A 17,384-nucleotide genomic window follows, 5' to 3' on the forward strand; every position below is an offset into this window, starting at 1 on the left:
GAGAGTGTTGGAGTGGGAGCCAGAGGAAAGAATGGAAACAAATTAGCAAACACTTGTGGAGCTGGGCCCCAGATCCTCAGAATCAGGACAAACCACGTGCCAGGGACCAGTGCCCCAAATGCCCCTCCCCTTCAGCTCAGAACCCTAAATGAGGCTCGCCCGGGGTCTCAAACCAGATGCCTAAACCCCTTCACTGGCTTCTACTCACAGCCCAGACTTTGGTAAAGTGGCTGGTCTGGCCATGCATCTCAAACATCCAACCGTGGTAGGAAAGAAGCAGTTTCAGGGTTTGGCGGAAGAAAAAGATACCCGTCATCCAGACCCCCGTGGAGAAGATGGCCATGCTGAGAAGTGCCCGGGTCTGCGGTGTCTGGTAGGGGCCACATCTGTCACAGAAAGGGAGAGAGCTGCAGGGGGTCCACGCAAGGCCAGCCTTGGGGAAATTCTGACTCTGCAGTCTTGGTGGTTGTGAGCCATCTTGGGGGAGGCGTCAAAGAAGAAGCTCCCTGGGCACACTCACATCTGAGTATACCACTTACGAACGTGGGATTGAGATGATGGTGGTCCCCAAGGAAGGCTGCCCCTATGACCTCCAATGGCTATTGTCCTGTATCAGCCCAGCTCAGGAACCCTGGCCTTGCAGCCCACCCAACCCTCTCTCCTGGCCCCGCTTCTTACCCCTCAGGGAGGCATCTCTGGATATGACAGACTAGCCCCATAGAGATGTCCACGTTGCAGTAGGAGGAACCCACTGTTGCCATGATGACAACCAGCCAGCTGGTAGGGCTGCCAGGGTATACACCCCTAAGGATGCCATTCTGTGGGGTCAGAAACAGGCACACTTATGGAGCAGGAAGGACTGTGGTAAGCAGGCACATGAGGTCCTGGTCTTTGCCTGGGAGGCTTTCTCCCTTCCTCACCTGCTGTGTTCTTATTCCTCCTTCATGCCTGGTCTTCCCTCTTCCACACTGCCACACCTGCAGTGCCCAATTACTCACTGTGTTGCACTGTCACTTCTTGCACACCCCTCTCCCCTCCACACCTTGAGCACCCCTCTGGTTTCTGCACTGGTAGAGCCTATCACCCAGCGGAACTGCCAGCTAAGGTGTGAGTGAAGGACCTTGACTATGGGGTAGCAGCTGACACCTGGCCTCTGCCTCCCTGGGAGGCTCTATTCTGCACCTGCTGGGAGGAAGGGGCCAGGAGAACCCCCTGCGCCCACCTTGATGCGAATCAGACGTTTTTTCCAGGAGTTGATCCCGGACAGATAAACGTGTTTCAGGGCCTCCCGACTGAGCTGGAAGTCGACCCCATCTGGGGTCACCGTGAACTGAAAGGCCACGGCTTGGTGTGCTTCCGCCATCCTGGGGGTTGGCTGGCACCTGGGAGGGAGCAGGAGGGTGCAGGAGGGTGCGCGGGGCGGCTCAGGTCAGCTGGCCCTCGGCCGCCCGCCACGCCCAGGCCCCGCCCCGCCCACGCCCCCCCCCCGCCCCCCCGCCCCGCTCGCCAGCGCCCACCCCTAGCACGCCCGTGGCTGGTCCCCCAGCCCCCGCCAACGGCCGCTGAACCGCCGTGCCGGCGTTGCAGGGAGGCTCCGCCGCAGTGATGCAAGAATCGGGGCCTTGAAAACCTCACGAGCCCGGAGGACACTAAAGGGCGGCCTTGGGGTGGGGGCAAGAGGCGCCCCGGGAAGCGGAGTCCATCCAGGACCCCCCACCCAACCCCGACCAAATGGGATCCCGGCGCGCACCTCGCCCCGTGCACCGCCCCAGGACTCCGAGAAAAGTAGGTAGCCTTGTGCTGCCCCCCACTCCACTCACGGCTTGGGTTTGCTCCTGTCCGCGTCTGGGGCCAGTCGCTCTGGCCCGTGTCCCCACGTCCTTCAGGACTGACCATCCCCGCCCCGCCCTCACTGGGAACCTGACACCCACTCCCAAATTTGGGTTGAGAAAACAGATGGGGGGCGGCAACCAGAATCCCCTCCCCTCGGTGGTGGAAATGGGGGGGGGGGTCGGGTTTCTGCAAGCCCAAGATTGCTCAAAGGTCTGGGAACCTGGGGGGGGGCCAAAGGGTCTCACGTGAGGGTGGCTGCATTAGAGCTAAAAATAGCCAAATGTAGGGGAAAGGTCATCAGTGTGTCAGCTGTGCTGTCTGTCCCTTGATCTCCAGTGCTCAGGGTTGGGCAGTCTCACCCCAGGCCCTCTTTGTACCCCCAATGCTCCCCAGTCCCCCACCCAAGTCCTCTGAATATTTATCACTTCTAAGCTGGAGCCAGGGAGTGAGGAGGGCAGCTGGTTCCAATGAGCAGAGAGGACCCTTAACCACTTTCAAGCCCAGAAGCACTAAGCAGCCACACTTTTCAGGAGGGGAAACTGAGGCTCAGAGCAGTGGTCACTTTGTCAATCTATGTGCATTTCTTGGTTGGTACTTTCTGCTGCACTCCAGCAGGGCTAAGACAGAGTGTGAGGGAACGAGCTTGTTTATTGTCTTTAGGTACACAGCCCAGGGGCTCCCGCCCGCTCGCCTGCAGTGAGGACCTGCTCAAACCTGGGGTGAGGTCAGCCTCCTCAACCCCAGTCTGACTCCGGGGGGCTCAGCCCAGTCCCCAGGGCTTCCTGCTCTTTGCCCCTCCCTCCAAGGTCCTGCCCTGGAGGCTCCGGGAGAAATCCAAGGAGTTGGGAGGTAGAGAGTCAGGACGAGGGATGGAAGCTGGTCAGCTGCCCCTTCTGCTGGAAGTAGAACTGGAACCGAGACTGGGCATACTCCTAGGGAAGGAAGCCCATCACATACGTCAGTGAGAAGGCATGGGACTAGCACTCCAACCCCACTCAGCCTGCCCATAGGCCACCCAGGACTGCCCAGATTTTCTGGAGAACAGATGCCCCTGCTGCTTCCCCTCCCCCGACTTAGCCCCCCCACCCCAGGTTATTTACCAAGTAACCAAATTCTATGGTGGACATGGATGCCTGGAGGATGGACCAAAGACCCCAAAAGAAATGGGATGCCAGAGCATACCTGAAGGTACAGAAAAGTAGAGTTCAGAGGACATCTGGCATTGCCTGGATCCCCTCCTCGAGGCTGGTCAAGCCCCGCTGCCCTAACCCCTACCCTGTCCTGACTCTTACCACTCTCAAACTTTCCCTCCCTGTCAGCCTCATACCTCATCCTTGCTCCCTGCCCCCACTTTGCACTGCACCCTTACCTGTAGCCCCGTGAGTCTGACTGTCTGCATCTTCCTCTGCCCCCTGCTCCACCCCCACCCCACCCATCTTTCCTCACCGATTGACCTCTACCAGCAAATCTTCTTCCAGTTTCTTCTGCTCCTCTCGGGAGATGGTCTCACCTTTTTTTACCTCCGCCAGGTAATGGCGAATAAAATGAAGCTGACATCAACAGATGAGAGTCAGGAAATAAGCAGACTGTGGAGCATTTCCCAGTTAACACCCCTTCTCATCATTTCGTTCAAACTTCACCTTCCTCATCCCTTATAGGCCAGGTCCTGCTGCCCAGCCTCTAGCCCACATACCTGCTGTCCCCGGGTGGGGTAGTCTGCAGCCTGTGCTTTGTAGAAAGGCCACTCCTCGTGAGTATAATCATAAACCCACTCACAAAAATGGTTCGCGATGTCAAAGCCCCTGAAGGAATAAGGTGGATACTCAGTCCCTAAATACCCTGGGTGGCTGGGATGCACAGATGAAAGCTAGGTCTGTTTTCCAGGGTACTGAGGGAACAGACCTATGGGAAGCCGTCCTCTCACCCTCACCTGTAGTTATAACTGCTGTACTCAAAGTCGACCAGCATGAGACTGTCGACATCTTCTGGCTCTGAGAGCAGTAAGATGTTCCCTAGGAGAATGTGGTAGGATTCTGGTCACTCCAGGGCCCTCTGGGCCTCCTCACCTTAGGCTGGGAAACTCAAGACATGTTTTACCTTCCTGAATGTCGTTATGGCAGAAGACCACTGGTGATGGGGTAGAATCTAGCAACTTCCTGCAGGGAAACAGGGGCATGGGTCCTGAGCAACAGTGACTAGAGGAGGGTCAGAGCCACCCTCCCTGACCCCAGCCTTCACCAAATCTTGGGGAGGACCCTGTGCTCTTCTGCTCGCCATCCTGCCTGCCCTCACCTGAGGCTGCCCATCTCATCCTTCAGTCTGTACATCTCCAGCAGGTTCATCTGGGGGAGGCCAGTCGGGGGCAGATCCTGGATCTGCTTTAAGTACCTGAAGCCCAAAGAATAGGATATAGTCATCCTACTATCCCTCCCCACCCCTTTCCTATCTACCCCAGGCCAGGCTATCCTACCCGTTTTCCTGTCACTATGACTTGTCTGGCAAACGTCTGGAAGCCTGTTCTGTGAGACCATGCTAGACCCGGGGACACCTGATCCACACAAGTGGAGGGCTGGACAGAGTCATGTACGCAGCCAGTCACAGCCCAGGGTGGTAAGTGCCAGCATGAGGGTTCAGCCCGGGTGTGCAGGAGCCTTGAGGAGGCCCCTGACTCACCGCTCCATGGTCCCAAACAGCCAGTGGGGCTCCTTAGTGAAAGGCATCTCCATGCCGTGGAAGCGGGCCATCTTCGTGGCAATGGCGGCTGACAACACCGGATCTCGAAGCTCACGCGTTGTCAAGGGCCGACTCTGCACCCAGGAACCTATCAGGGTGGTGAGGGGGCTGGGGCAGGAGGGGAGCGGGGTGGCGGAATGGGGGGAGGTCAGGGTCTTGGGGAAAATTCCCTACCTGGGGCGAGGGATGTGAAGGCAGACACTGGGAAGGGGGCTAGGGGCTGGGGAAGGAGGTGCCTTGGGGAGGTCAGGGCCGGGCTGGGCTCGTACTGGGATGTACTGCTCCAGCCGGCCCTCTGGAAAGACTCCGTAGAGCTGGGGCCCCAGTGACCGCTCTGCGAGGATGGCGAACATCACGCTTTCGAGGACCAAGGAATCCACGCCCTGAAGGAAGACGGACAGCAAAGGGGCCGGAGGCAAACCGGCACCGACACACAGGAGGGGCTGCCTTCTCCTCCCACGGCAGCCGGCGCGTCCTCTGCCTGGAACGCCGTCCCGGGAGCGGACAAGGCCCCGCCCGAGCCTCGGGGTCCTGCCCCCCGGGCCGGCGCCGGCCCTCACCTGCAGGATGGCCCCGTACAGCCGCAACAGCACCTCGCGCGGCTCCGCGCCCACGCTGGGCAGGTGGTCCGGCAGCGCGCAGCGGAACAGCAGGTTGCTGAGGCCCCCGCTGCAAGCCACGGCAGCGCGTTCAGCCCCCGGCCAGCCGCCTGGGACCCTCGGCGCTCCCGCCCGCACACGCCCCCTGACCTCTGAACTCCCACCTCACGGGGTCAACCCTCAGCTCCTCCGGCCGCGCTCGGCGCCAGGCGCCGCCCAAGTACTCGCGGCACCACTGGTAGGCTCGGCGCTCGGCGTCACGCGACCGCGCTGAGCCGCGCCGCGCGTTCGAGGCCGCGTCGGGGCACTTAGACCGCAGCAAGCTGTCCTTGGCCAAGCGGCCGCCGACAGCCCCGCCTCCGGCCGCAGCTGTCCCTTCGGCCGCCATAGCGCGGGCTTGGCCGGGCCCAACGCCCAGCCGAGCTCAGCCCACTTCGGACGGGTTCGGCTTCTTCCGGCTGCGCTCGGCTCTGCTTCCGGCTAACCTGAGCTTCCGGTCACACTCGGGTTTCTCCGGCTCTATTCGGCTCTCTGCGGCGCCGCTCGGCTCTCTCCGTGTGCCTGGTCCGGGGGCCCTTTCCGAAGGCCAGATTCCGCGCGTCTCTGCCATTCCCCGCCCCTGCTCAGGGCTAAGACCAATGGCCTCTCTCTCTGGGCGGGGCCGCTCGAAAGGCAGGCTGCTGTTGGATTGTGAGCCGGAACTAAGAAACAGCGTGGGCCAATCAGAAGCGCCATGAGGGGTTGGGCCTGCCGCCCTGCAGCGTGTCACGTGGGTAAGTCACGTGGGCAAATCACATGGGCAGCTGGCGTGTCCGCGGCTAGCGTGCGAATTGGTCTCTCCGCGGGAGTGGAGCGGGCAGAGTGCTTAAGGGTAGGTGTGCCCCGGAAACTGCCGGTGAGGGAAGATGGGCCTTCGCCTGGGTAGGGGAGTGGGCGGGACAGTGGAGCAAGGAGTTGAGCCACTGAGTGTGGCCAGCCCTGAGTGCGTATCACACCAAGGGGAGGAGAACGTGTGTGTGACTCACCTCTAGGGCTGGAGAGTGTGGGGCACACGGTCGGTGCCGAGTAAATATCTGCTGATGAGTGAATGAAAGATCGGGACCCTTGGGACAATCCCGATGGCTCCAAAACCCTTAAATCCCTAGTCACCGCCGAGTGGATTGGAGCGCAACTCTGGGAGGTGGGTCTTGTTGCCCTGAGTGACACTAACATCTCCATACCCCACTCTACTCCCCTTCTTGCCTCTAGACCTAGAACCAATTACAGAATCACTCCCAGGAGGAGTAGGCTCACACCTTAGAGCAGACACCCGGGGCCGCACCGCGTCTCCTTGGTTCACCGAAGAGCGCTCAGACTCACGTTGATGGGGTCCCGCCTGAGGTTCGTCTTCTGCATTTCTGCTTCTGCCCCAGACTGGAGTGGCAGCCAGCATGACCTGACCCACAGGGATCTGTGGCAGTGCCTGTTGGACCATGGTGTTCTTTGGGGTGAAATAGGTAGGCAGCTGACTAGAGCTGTTTGATTTGAGTAACCAGAAAGACATCAAGAGTTGTTGATCAGAAGGCGAATGTCAGTTGCTGCAGTGGAAAATCACGATCCCTCACTCTATTTAAATCTAGTTTTGACACCTAGAGCTCACTGGTCGAAAAGGACCTTGGTCCCTTCCAGGAAGGATTCTACAATGCCACGATAAGTATATACAAAACATACTCCTCCAGTCCTTCCCCAAAGGGATCTAGAGCCACTTAACAAAGCAACTAATTGACTTTGCAAAAGCGACTCTCCAGATCTTTCAAGGACTGTTAGATACAGGATCTGAGCTGACACTTATGCCAGGGTACCTGAAGCATCGTGAGCCACTGGTTAGAATAGGGGCTATGGAAGTCAGGTGATAAATGGAATCCTGACCCATGTCCTGTGGTTACTTCTCTGGTCCCAGTGCACACTTGGGATGATTACATGTAGCAGTAGGAAGAGCCTGTACATTGATCTCTTATCTGTGGAATAAGAAAGATTATGGTAGGAAGAGCAAAGTGGAAGCCCCTGAAACTCCCCATCCCTCTGCCACCCCCTCCAGGATACTAAATCAGAAACAATGCTGCATTTCAGGTGGGATTGCAGAGGTTGTGTCACTCTTGAAGACAAAAAAGTGGTTGTCCCCTTTACATCCCCTTCAATTCACCTGAATGGTCTCTGCAAAATCCAGATGGATTCAAGTAAATAATGGTGGTGTACCACAGACTTAGCCAAGTAGTATCTCCAATCACAGCAGCTGTGTCAGATGAGGTATCTTTACTGGAACCAATTAATGCATCTCTGGCACTTAATAATGCAATTATTGATGTGGTTAACATTCTTTTCAATTTCCAGTAATAAAGAGTAAATTTCCAACAGCAGTTCACGTTTATATGGGAAGGACAGCCAAACATATTCGTTGTCTTGCTTCAAGGCTGTTTTGACACTCCTGCTCTCTGTCACAACATAATCCATTGAGACCTTGTTCATCTGGATGTTCCACATAACATTGATGACATCATGCTAGTTGGACACCATGAAGAAGAAAGTGACAAGTGCTCTGTCCTTGGTAAGACAATTCATGTCAGGGGGTGAGAGAGAAACCCTCAGAAGTTCTGGAGCCTGTCATCAGTGAAGTTTTCAGGGGTGCAGCATTGTAGGGCAGATCAGGGCATCACCTCTTAGATAAGGACAAGTTTTGCATTTGGTATCCCTATCACAAAGAAGGAGGCATAGCGCTTGACGCATGTTGGGATTTTGGAGTTAGTGTGTACCACACTTGGGAATACTGTTCTGACCTATTTATTGGGTAACTTGGAAGACTGCTAGTTTTGAGTGGGGCCCAGAGTAAAGGAGGGCTCTGTTGAAGATCCATATTGGAGGGTGAGTTCCCTTGCCACTTAGCAAAACCAATGGGTTAGGGTTGGGCTTATTTGTGGTAGGTAGGGACCCTGCATGGCACCTTTGGCAGGCTGTAACAGGAGATTTGCAGCGCACACTCCTAGGATTCTGAAGCAAGACGATGCCTACTGCAGTGGAGAACTACTCAGCAATTGAAAGCAGCTCCTGGTACACTGCTGGACCCAAGTAGAGACTGAGTGCCTGATTATGGGGCATCAAATGACCATGTGACCTGAGCCAGATACTGACAGACCCACCAAACCAATAGGTTAGGCAGGCTCAGTAGCAACTCATGGCACAATGAAAAAGGATAGGACCCAAGCTTGTATAGAGGGCACAAGTCGTTTATAGGAAGAGGTGGCTGTGGCCTCCACATCTCCTACCTTGTTGCACCGATGCCTCTTTTTTAGCAGACAGGAAGAAAAATTCAGGTCTGGTTCAGAGATGGATCAGCTTGATGTGTTGGTATGAGCTGAAGATGAACCATTGCTGCATTGCAGTCCCTCTCAGGGTGGCTCTAAATGACAGTAATGAGAAATCCTCCAGAGGGCGGAGCTTCAAGCAGTATGCTTGGATATCCACTTTGGAGGGAGGGAGTGGAGTGGACACTGTAGTGGCGTAAGGAAGAGATGCACATGAACATCTGGGTTGTGACAGATGTCTTGCTAGTTGGTCAGGCACCTGGAAAAAGCAGGAGGGGAATATTGGAGACAAGGAGGTCTGGGAAAGAAGATGGATCTCTGCGAGTGATCACAAGGCTGTGAATCTTTGTGCCTCATGTTAATACTCACTGCAGAGGGGTCACTGAGCAACAAAGGGGGCTAGATAAAGCTCAGCCAGCTTCTGTCCTTTTGTGCTTGTGCATCAGGCCCATGACTGGAGTGCCATCGTGGTAGGACTGCAGTTTATGCCCACCAACACGGGGTCTCTTATCAGGGCTTATCTAATTATTATTGCTGCTGAATTTCTGACCTGTTAGCAGCCAAGAGTAGTGCTGAGCTCCTGATATGGTACCATCCCTGGATGAGTTGGCGATGGGGTGGTTACAGCAGATCCTTTCCACCCAGGAGGGAGCATTAATTCATCTTACTGGAATTGACACATGCTCTGGGTACGGGTTTGCCTTTCTGATCCACGATGTCTGAGTGGCATCACTATTCAGGAGCTTAGAGAATGCTCGATTTACCAACGTGAGTTCATGTATAACATCACTTTGGGCCAAGAAACTCATTTTACAGTGAAAGAGGTACAATGGTGTATGGATTGCCAAGGGATCCACTGCTTCTCTAATATCCTGCCTTGTCTACAAGCAGTCAGTCTAACTGAAAGATGTAATGATCTCTTAAAGACTTAGCTAAGTCCTAGCTCTAGGATGTATCTGAGGAGTTGGGGTATATAACCTGAATCAAAGCCCAGTATATGGTGCTGTGCCTCCAGTGGACAGAATATGTGGATCCAGGAACAAAGACACAGGTCCAAGAATCCAGGGGTTGAGATTAGCTCTCTGTCACCATCATTCTCTGTGCTCCACTTGTATTATTTGCACATTGTGTCTCTACAGCATTAAGGTCTGCTGGATTAAAGCCCCTGGTTTCCAGGTAGGGAACACTTCCATGAGGGGTCTTCCACTGCTTCCAGGGAAGGACACCTCTGCTGAACCTGAATCTGCGAATTCCACCCACTTTGAACTCCTCATGCTGGTGGACCAGCAGGCAGAGAAGGAGGGGATAATTGATCCTGATTATTACGAGGAGATAGGGTTGCTGCTAATTAATGGGGCAATCAGGATTTGGTCTGGCACTTGGAGGCTTCACCTGGGTCTGTCTGCTTGCTTCCATGCCAAGTGACAACAGTGAAAAGGCATTTTCAGCAGCCACAGCCTGCCAAGGGCAAGGCAGCCAAGGGCTCAGACCCCTCAGGGATGGAGATCTGGGTAAGGCCATCAGGCAAGCCATGTAAGCTAGCTGTGATGTTGGCTGAGGATGAGGGAAGTCTAGGACAGGTGGAGGAGAAGGGAGATAATAAATAGCACTTACAGCCTCAAGAGCAGCTGCAGCAGTGGGGACTGTATTTGTTTTAACCCTCTTATATTAAGTCTTTTGTAAAGGTTGTAACCAGCCTTCACCTCAAAGAATCATGACAGAACGGACTTAATATGGTGCCCAAGTAGATCTGAGGGGTGCAAGTGCTGGTGTCTTGACTGATGCCCTCATCACACCTTTAATTGCAGTGGACTTACAGAGCTGCCTCTCTGGCACCTGCTGTGTGTCTCTGCACCATCTGCCCCAGGGCTTCTCTGATGCCACAGGAGCCCACTTGGCCTGCTTACCAACACAGCTTAGGTCTCTGGGGGCAACCTCAGGGACTGGAGACAGGAGTCAGTGGATGAATAGTTGGACAACCCTAGGAGGCATCCTGTATACTTCTCAGGAGGTCCTGGTGAAGTCAAAGTGCTGTTACCCAGAGCAGTAACCTCAGGAACACACTGCTATGTTTTGATACCTCCTTTCCTGTCTCACTGTCCCCCTCTGTCACTTCTGTTTCATGGGATCATATCCTGAACAAACCACTTATACCCAAGTCTTTGTCTTAGGCTCTGCTTTCAGAAGAACCCAAAAAAGACACACTAAAAGAAAGGTTATTTCCAGTTTATATCGGCAAAAAAATCTGGGGGAATGTGTGTGGGAATGGATTATGAGGCGAGAAAGCCAAGAATTAACTGTACTTCAAATTTATCGACTAGGGTGTGCTCCAAAGGGATTCTGGACTCAGTGTTTTGGTTAAAGTGCTGGAAATAGTTGTAACTGTGCTTTCTTGGCTGAATGAAGCCTGGACTCATTGGCATCTTACTTGATGAGAAGATAAGAATGTACTGGAATAGACTTGTCATGTATATGACCTGGCCCCAGTCTCTATATTTTTCTTCGTTAGTCCGTTATGTTGATTTAAAAAATATATTTGATAGATTATGTCTTGAATTTCTTTTCCAGGAGGTGAAGGGTTGTAAAGTATTTGATATGTGTTGGGTCTGTTGGGGTTGTAAACCCTGATTGGTCTCATTTATGCCCACGACTTCAATTAGTATCCATATGCTTGTGATTGGATAACAACTTGACTAGGTAGAATATTCTTGGGTCACTGTCAGTTGCCTATTGCCACTGTAACAAATTACCACAACCTTGGTAACTTAAAACAACAAATTTATTCTCTCTCAGTCCTGGAGACCAGAAGTTCAAAATCAGTATCACTGGGCCAAAATCAAGGTGTGGGCTGCATTCTCTTTGGAGACTCGAAGGGAGAATCCATTCCTGGCCTCCTCCAGATTCTGATGGCTGCACCCATTCCTTGGTGTGTGGCTGCATCACTCCAGTCTCTGCCTCCATGGTCAATATTGCTTCCTCTTCTGTCTGTGTAATCTCCTTCTGCCTCTCTTGTAAGCACACTTGTGATCACATTTTGGGCCAACCTGGATAATCCAGGATAATCTCCTCATCTCAAAATCCTTAATTTAATCACCTCTGCAAAGATCCTTTTTCCAAACAAGGTAGCATCTACAGGTTCCAGGTGTTAGTACTTGGATATCTTTTGGGGGGACCATTTTTCAGCCTACCACAGTCACTGTTGCTTTCCCTCACAGCTTTCAGTTCATCATGCCACTGTGTCCTAGTCCTTGAATATTGCAGTTGAAAAGTTCTGAGTCCAGCCTGATTTTTCTGCCTGAATCCTTGAAGAAGTATGGTAATTTGTTTATTCATTTAAAATGATGATAAATCCATGGAACAACAAAAGACCCCAAATAGCCAAAGGATTCCTGAGGAAAAAGAACAAAGCTGGAGGTATCACACTCCCTGATTTCAAGTTATACTACAAAGCCATAGTAACCAAAACAGCATGGTACTGGCACAAAAACAGACACACAGATCAATGGAACAGAACTGAGAGCCCAGAAGTAAACCCACACGTTTATGAACAGCTAATATTCGACAAGGGAGCCAAAAGCATACGATGGAGAAAGGAGAATCTCTTCAATAAATGGTGTTGGGAGAACTGGACAGCCACATGCCGAAGAATGAAAGTAGACAATTCCCTTACACCATGCACAAAAAAAACCTCAAAATGAATTAAAGACTTGAATGTAAGACCTGAAACCATGAGACTTCTGGAAGAAAACATAGGCAGTACGCTCTTTGACATTGGTCTGAGTAGCATTTTTTCAAGTCCCATGTCTGACCAGGCAAGGGAAACAAAAGAAAAAATGAACAAATGGGACTACATCAAACCAAAAAGTTTCTGCACAGCAAAGGAAGCCATCAACACAACGAAAAGACAATGTAACAATTGGGAGAAGATATTTGCAAACCATATATCAGATAAGGGATTAATATCCAAAATATAGAAAGAACTAATACAGCTCAACAACAAAAAAACCAACAATCCAGTTAGAAAATGGGCAAAAGATCTGAACAGAGATTTCGCCAAAGAAGATATATGGATGGCCAACAGGCATATGAAAAGATGCTCAACATCATTAGCTATCAGGGAAATGCAAATCAAAACTACAATGAGGTATCACCTCACTCTGGTCAGAATGGCTATAATTAACAAGACAGGAAACAACAATTGCTGGCAAGGATGTGGAGAGAAGGGAACCCTTGTTCACTGCTGGTGGGAGTGCAAACTGGTGCAGCCACTATGGAAAGCAGTAGGGAGTATCCTCAGAAAATTAAGGATAGATCTACCATATGATCCAGCTGTTCCACTGCTGGGTATTTATCCAAAGAACTTGAAAACACAAAGGCATAAAGATACTTGCACCCCTACGTTCATTGCAGCATTATACACAATAGCCAAGACATGGAAGCAACCTAGGTGCCCATCAAGGGATGAAAGGATAAAGAAGATGTGGTATTTCTACACGATGGACTACTACCCAGCCATAAGAAATGACGAAATCTGGCCATTTGTGACAACATGGATGAACCTTGAGGGTATTGTGCTGAGTGAAATAAGTCAGAGGGAGAAAGTCAGATACCATATGATCTCAATCATAAGTAGAAGATAAAAACAACAACAACAAAAAATAGCATTGGAGATTGGATTGGTGGTTACCATGGGGGAGGTGGGGAGGGTAAAAGGGGTGATCAGTTCTCATGTGAGGGGATGGACTATAATTAGTTTTCAGGTGGTGAACATGATGTACACAGAATTGGAAATATGATGTACATCTGAAAATAAAAATAAGTGATTACATCAATTTGCTGAAAAAAAATGATAAATCCTTACATGTTAACATAAATACTCTTATAAAAATAACTTTTATAAAATAAAAATCTAATGAGAATAATAGCATTGTTTTTACGTTTTTGTAAGTTTCTTTAATATTTGGCTTAGTTGAAGATAGCTGGTTCCCCATATCTGTTTCTGCAGTCAGTCGCTTGCTATATGTTGTTTTGGTTGAAATATACACAGAAAATCCAGTTTCACATAGACGTGTAGTTGGAAACATTTTCAATAGCTTTTTCAGGTACTTGTGGATCTTTGTTGATAACTACACCAAGACTTGACAAGGGGTGGTTTCTTAAAGGTTAGTTGCAATTTGGAATTTGAAACCTTATCAGTGAATTTTTGTCTTCTGTTACATGTAAATCCATTGGTCTATCTTGCACGCTGAATGGGTCTTTTACTCATGCATAATTTTGAAACATCATGCATTCATTGGTCATTTGGAAAACATCAGTTCACTGAATTGTGTAGCTCCTCCAAATTTTGACTTACTTTATTATGTAATACCCAAAAATCATACTTGTTAATGTTACCACCAAGTTCATCAGGAAAATATTTAAGTATTGGGAAACTTAAAGCTCATGGTGATGGACACAGGTTTTCCAAAATTCTAATTTTTACTTAAAACTCAAATTTTATCATTGGCAACAAATACCATCAGTTATTTTCCTTGAAGTGATATGCTCACTCTGTGCATTTTTTTCTTTTTAAAGATCGGCACCTGAGCTAACATCTGTGACCAATCTTCTCTTTTTCTTTCTTCTTCCCCCCAAAGTCCCCCAGTACATACTGTATATTCTAGTGTAGGTCCTTCTAGTTCTGTGTGGGACGCCACCTCAGTGTGGCTTGATGAGCCGTGCTAGGTCTGCGCCCAGGATCCGAACCAGTGAAACCCTGGGCCACCAAAGTGGAGCACGAACTTAACCACTTGGCCACGGGGCTGGCCCCACTTTATTCATTTTTGAGAAAGTGTCTGCCACATACCCAAGTGCGAATAACCATAGTTTGTCAGTTTTGTTTCAAGTAAAAAAGTGTTTCATGAAAAAAGTGGTTAGTTCAGCTGCCAACTTAAACAGTTGTGTAAGTGGTGGTGACAACCACAGTATCTTAGTGTGTAGGGGTTTAGTCATCACTCTGAATATGAAGAATTGTTAAGTAATTAAAAATTAATTTTTATTGCTTCATCAAGAAAATTCGTAAGTGAAACTGCGCCCCCTACACTGTAGGCATGTGGCAGTGAAGAATGTGAGGATTATTGGTACAGTTTGGCGCCACCACCTTGACTTGTGCCAAGGAGCCAGCAGTTTTTCCCACCATTGCTTTTGCACTGTCAGTGCAAAGGTCCACACAGTGGGAAGGCAAATAACATCTTAGTATTACACAAATAATTTTGACTTCGCTGACCTTTGGAGACTCCACTGTCTTTGGAGACAGACTATATTTTGAGAACCAATGCGATAATATATTGTAGCGATCATAGGATATGTGTATTTTCAGTTTTATTAAATATTGCTAAATTTCTCTCTAAACTGGTGATCGCAATTTGTACTCTGTAGCAATTAGGATAATATTTGGCCATTAATCACAAAGGCCCAAGATAACAGTGACTTAAAGGGAAATTTTAGTGATGCTGTGTGTGGTTGAACACATAGAATACACTAAATGGGGTCCCTGGAATTACACAGTGCACAGCCTGTGCAATCCTATGCAGTTTACATGAGATAAGGGCTTGAATGGTGGCTCTATTCCATGAAGTCCTTAAGGATCCAGGTTTCTTTTATCTTGTTCTGCCTTTATGTCCTCCATTCCCAAGGTTACTTTATGATCCAATATGACTGCTCTAACAAGTGCTTCTGATTTTTAGCCAGCAGTTGGATAAGGATGGGCTGAGTAAGAAGATCAAATGTCTTGTGCCAGCAGTCTCTTAAGGGAAATACCTGGAAGCTGCCACATGCCACTAGCTGCAAGGGAGATTGAAAAATATATTTATTTTAGAGGGCTAAATGGCCAATTGAAAATCAGGGATTCTGGGGCTGGCCTGGTGGCACAGTGGTTAAGTTCGCACGTTCCGCTTTTCTGCGGCCCAGGGTTCGCCGGTTCAGATCCCTGTTGTGGACATGACACCGCTTGGCAAATGCCATGCTGTGGTAGGCGTCCCACATATAAAGTAGAGGAAGATGGGCATGGATGTTAGCTCAGGGCCAGTCTTCCTCAGCAAAAAGAGGAGGATTGGCGGTAGTTAGCTCAGGGATAATCTTCCTCAAAAAAAAAAAAAAAAAAACCACAAGGATTCTAAAATTATAGGAGAACAAGCGAATAGATATTGGGGGGGGGGGGACGCAATTAGCAGTTTCTGCTACACTCCACTCCCTTGGCCATTTATATATCTATGCACCCTCTTTTTCCCATATATGGAACACACCCATCTTATCCCTGAGGGACACCATTTGTAAAAGTTGCAGCATCCAGGTCAAAGTTTAGATTCTCTGAGTTATATGCTGTTTCTTCCAAAAGGTCCAGATGTAGATCCTTGTGGTCTGGTGCATTAAAAATGGAGATATATTATTTGTCCCCCCAACATAATCCATGAACTATAGTTTACAAATTCAGTGATTTATAAACAAAGATATTTTATGTGTCCTAAACATACAATGAGAGAGTAAGAAAAAGATAAATACAATGAAAACTGCTATTCAGAAAAGGTAACAAGGGAAACATATAGCAGTCTCTGGTCTATGGCAATTTCCAAATCCTATTGAGCATGAACAGTGAAGACCCCTTCCCTGGCAGGAGAAGAAGTTCCTTGTTTTGACAGCCCCTGGCTCTGTCCTCTGGGATGTTCCTCCTGTGTTATGCATCATGTCCACATCTGAGGAGGGCACTGAAGAGCATACCCTACTTGGAGTCTGCACAGCTTTTTCTGTGGGGTCGGATGCTTACTAGCGTTTGTAGGGATTATTCTAGGAGTCAATGGTCACAGATTTTGGCAAACCAGGATCATAGTTTCTTTGGTAATACAGTTTTCCCCAAAATTTCTGTAATGACTAATTCTAGATCTGTAACATGAGATGGGAAGGATTCCTTCCTCCTGTTTTCTGAAATGTTTTATGTAAAGTTGGTGTTATTTCTTCCTTAAGTGTTTTTTAGAATTCACCAGTAAAGCAATCTGGGTCTGGAGTTTTCTTTGTGGGAAGTTTTTAATTGGGAATTCGATTTCTTTAATACCTATGGGGCCATTCAGATTTTTCTCTTTGTTCTTGTAATTTGTGTCTTTCAGGGAATTTATTCATTTAATCTAAGTTGTCAAATTTATTGGCAGAAAGTTGTTCATAGTATTTTTAATTATCCTTTTAGTATCTGTTGAATCTATAGTAATGTTCCTGATTTTATTCCTGATACTGGTAATTTGTGTCTAGCTACTCACTTTTTTCCTTGATTAATTAGAGGCTTAGCAAATTTATTGATTTTTTTCAAAGAACCAGCTTTTGGTTTTATAGATTTACCTCAATTGTTTGTATGTTTTTTATTTCATTGATTTCTGTTCTTTCCTTCTAATGCATTGGTTCTTTTCTTTTCTTCCCAGTTTTTACTTTTAGCCTACCTTTGTTTTCATATTAAAGTTCATTTCTTGAGACAGCCTATAGATGAGTCTCACTTTTTTATACAATCTGACGGTCTCTGCCTTTTAATTTAAGTATTTAGAACATTTCCATTTAATGTAACTATTGACATTGTTGGGCTACCATCTCACTACTTGTTTTATATTTGTCCCATCTTAGTTTTGTCTATTTTCCCTCTTTGCTTTCTTTTGTATTAACCAAATATGTTTTAGAATTCCATTCTATCTCCACTCTTAGCTAATTAGCTCTATCGCTTTGTGACTTTTAAAAATGTTTTCTCTAGGGTTTGTACTATGCATTTTTAGCTTATCATAGTCTACCCTCAAGTAACAGTATACTGTCTCACATATAATGTAAGAACCTTACAGCAGTGTAGTTCCATTTCTCCCTCCCATCTTTT

General features: G+C 48.9%; 3 protein-coding genes across 22 annotated transcripts in view; 1 reads left to right on the forward strand and 2 right to left on the reverse strand.

Annotated features, from left to right (window-relative positions):
- The window catches only part of CPT1B (carnitine palmitoyltransferase 1B), a 35,545-nt gene extending 33,471 nt beyond the window's left edge, over nt 1-2,074 (reverse strand). For 11 of the 17 annotated variants that reach the window (XM_070253874.1, XM_070253880.1, XM_070253875.1 and 8 more), the window contains exons 1-4: nt 1,751-2,064; nt 1,223-1,382; nt 679-818; nt 209-386 (exon numbers count right to left, since the gene is read on the reverse strand). In XM_070253874.1, coding sequence (XP_070109975.1) covers nt 209-386; nt 679-818; nt 1,223-1,382; nt 1,751-1,896 — 624 coding nt within the window. In that variant the 5' untranslated portion in view covers nt 1,897-2,064. Of the gene's footprint in view, nt 1-208; nt 387-678; nt 819-1,222; nt 1,383-1,750 lie in introns of all 17 variants that reach the window. The other 6 variants (XM_070253884.1, XM_070253886.1, XM_070253877.1 and 3 more) reach the window with 4 other exon arrangements.
- Nucleotides 2,075-2,461: 387 nt separating this feature from the next.
- CHKB (choline kinase beta) lies at nt 2,462-6,420 on the reverse strand. Of its 4 annotated transcripts, XM_023631567.2 has the most exons (11): nt 5,330-6,420; nt 5,127-5,235; nt 4,836-4,949; nt 4,507-4,640; nt 4,126-4,221; nt 3,931-3,989; nt 3,764-3,845; nt 3,527-3,635; nt 3,280-3,383; nt 2,934-3,015; nt 2,462-2,765 (listed from the first exon to the last, which is right to left on the reverse strand). In XM_023631567.2, the coding sequence occupies exons 1-11, from the start codon at nt 5,551-5,553 to the stop codon at nt 2,691-2,693; spliced, it is 1,188 nt and encodes a 395-aa protein (XP_023487335.1). In that variant the 5' UTR covers nt 5,554-6,420; the 3' UTR covers nt 2,462-2,690. The 4 variants fall into 4 exon arrangements, with proteins under 4 accessions (XP_023487335.1, XP_023487334.1, XP_023487333.2 ...); XM_023631566.2 differs by lacking the exon at nt 3,280-3,383; XM_023631565.2 differs by having other exon boundaries at nt 4,836-5,235.
- The window catches only part of MAPK8IP2 (mitogen-activated protein kinase 8 interacting protein 2), a 31,064-nt gene continuing 19,634 nt past the window's right edge, over nt 5,955-17,384 (forward strand). Inside the window, exons 1-2 of the mRNA XM_070253889.1 lie at nt 5,955-6,036; nt 6,414-6,545. The gene's annotated coding sequence lies outside the window, so the exon portion shown is untranslated. The remainder of the gene's footprint in view (nt 6,037-6,413; nt 6,546-17,384) is intronic.

This window comes from Equus caballus, chromosome 28, assembly GCF_041296265.1.
Source record: "Equus caballus isolate H_3958 breed thoroughbred chromosome 28, TB-T2T, whole genome shotgun sequence".
NCBI classification, from domain to species: domain Eukaryota; kingdom Metazoa; phylum Chordata; class Mammalia; order Perissodactyla; family Equidae; genus Equus; species Equus caballus.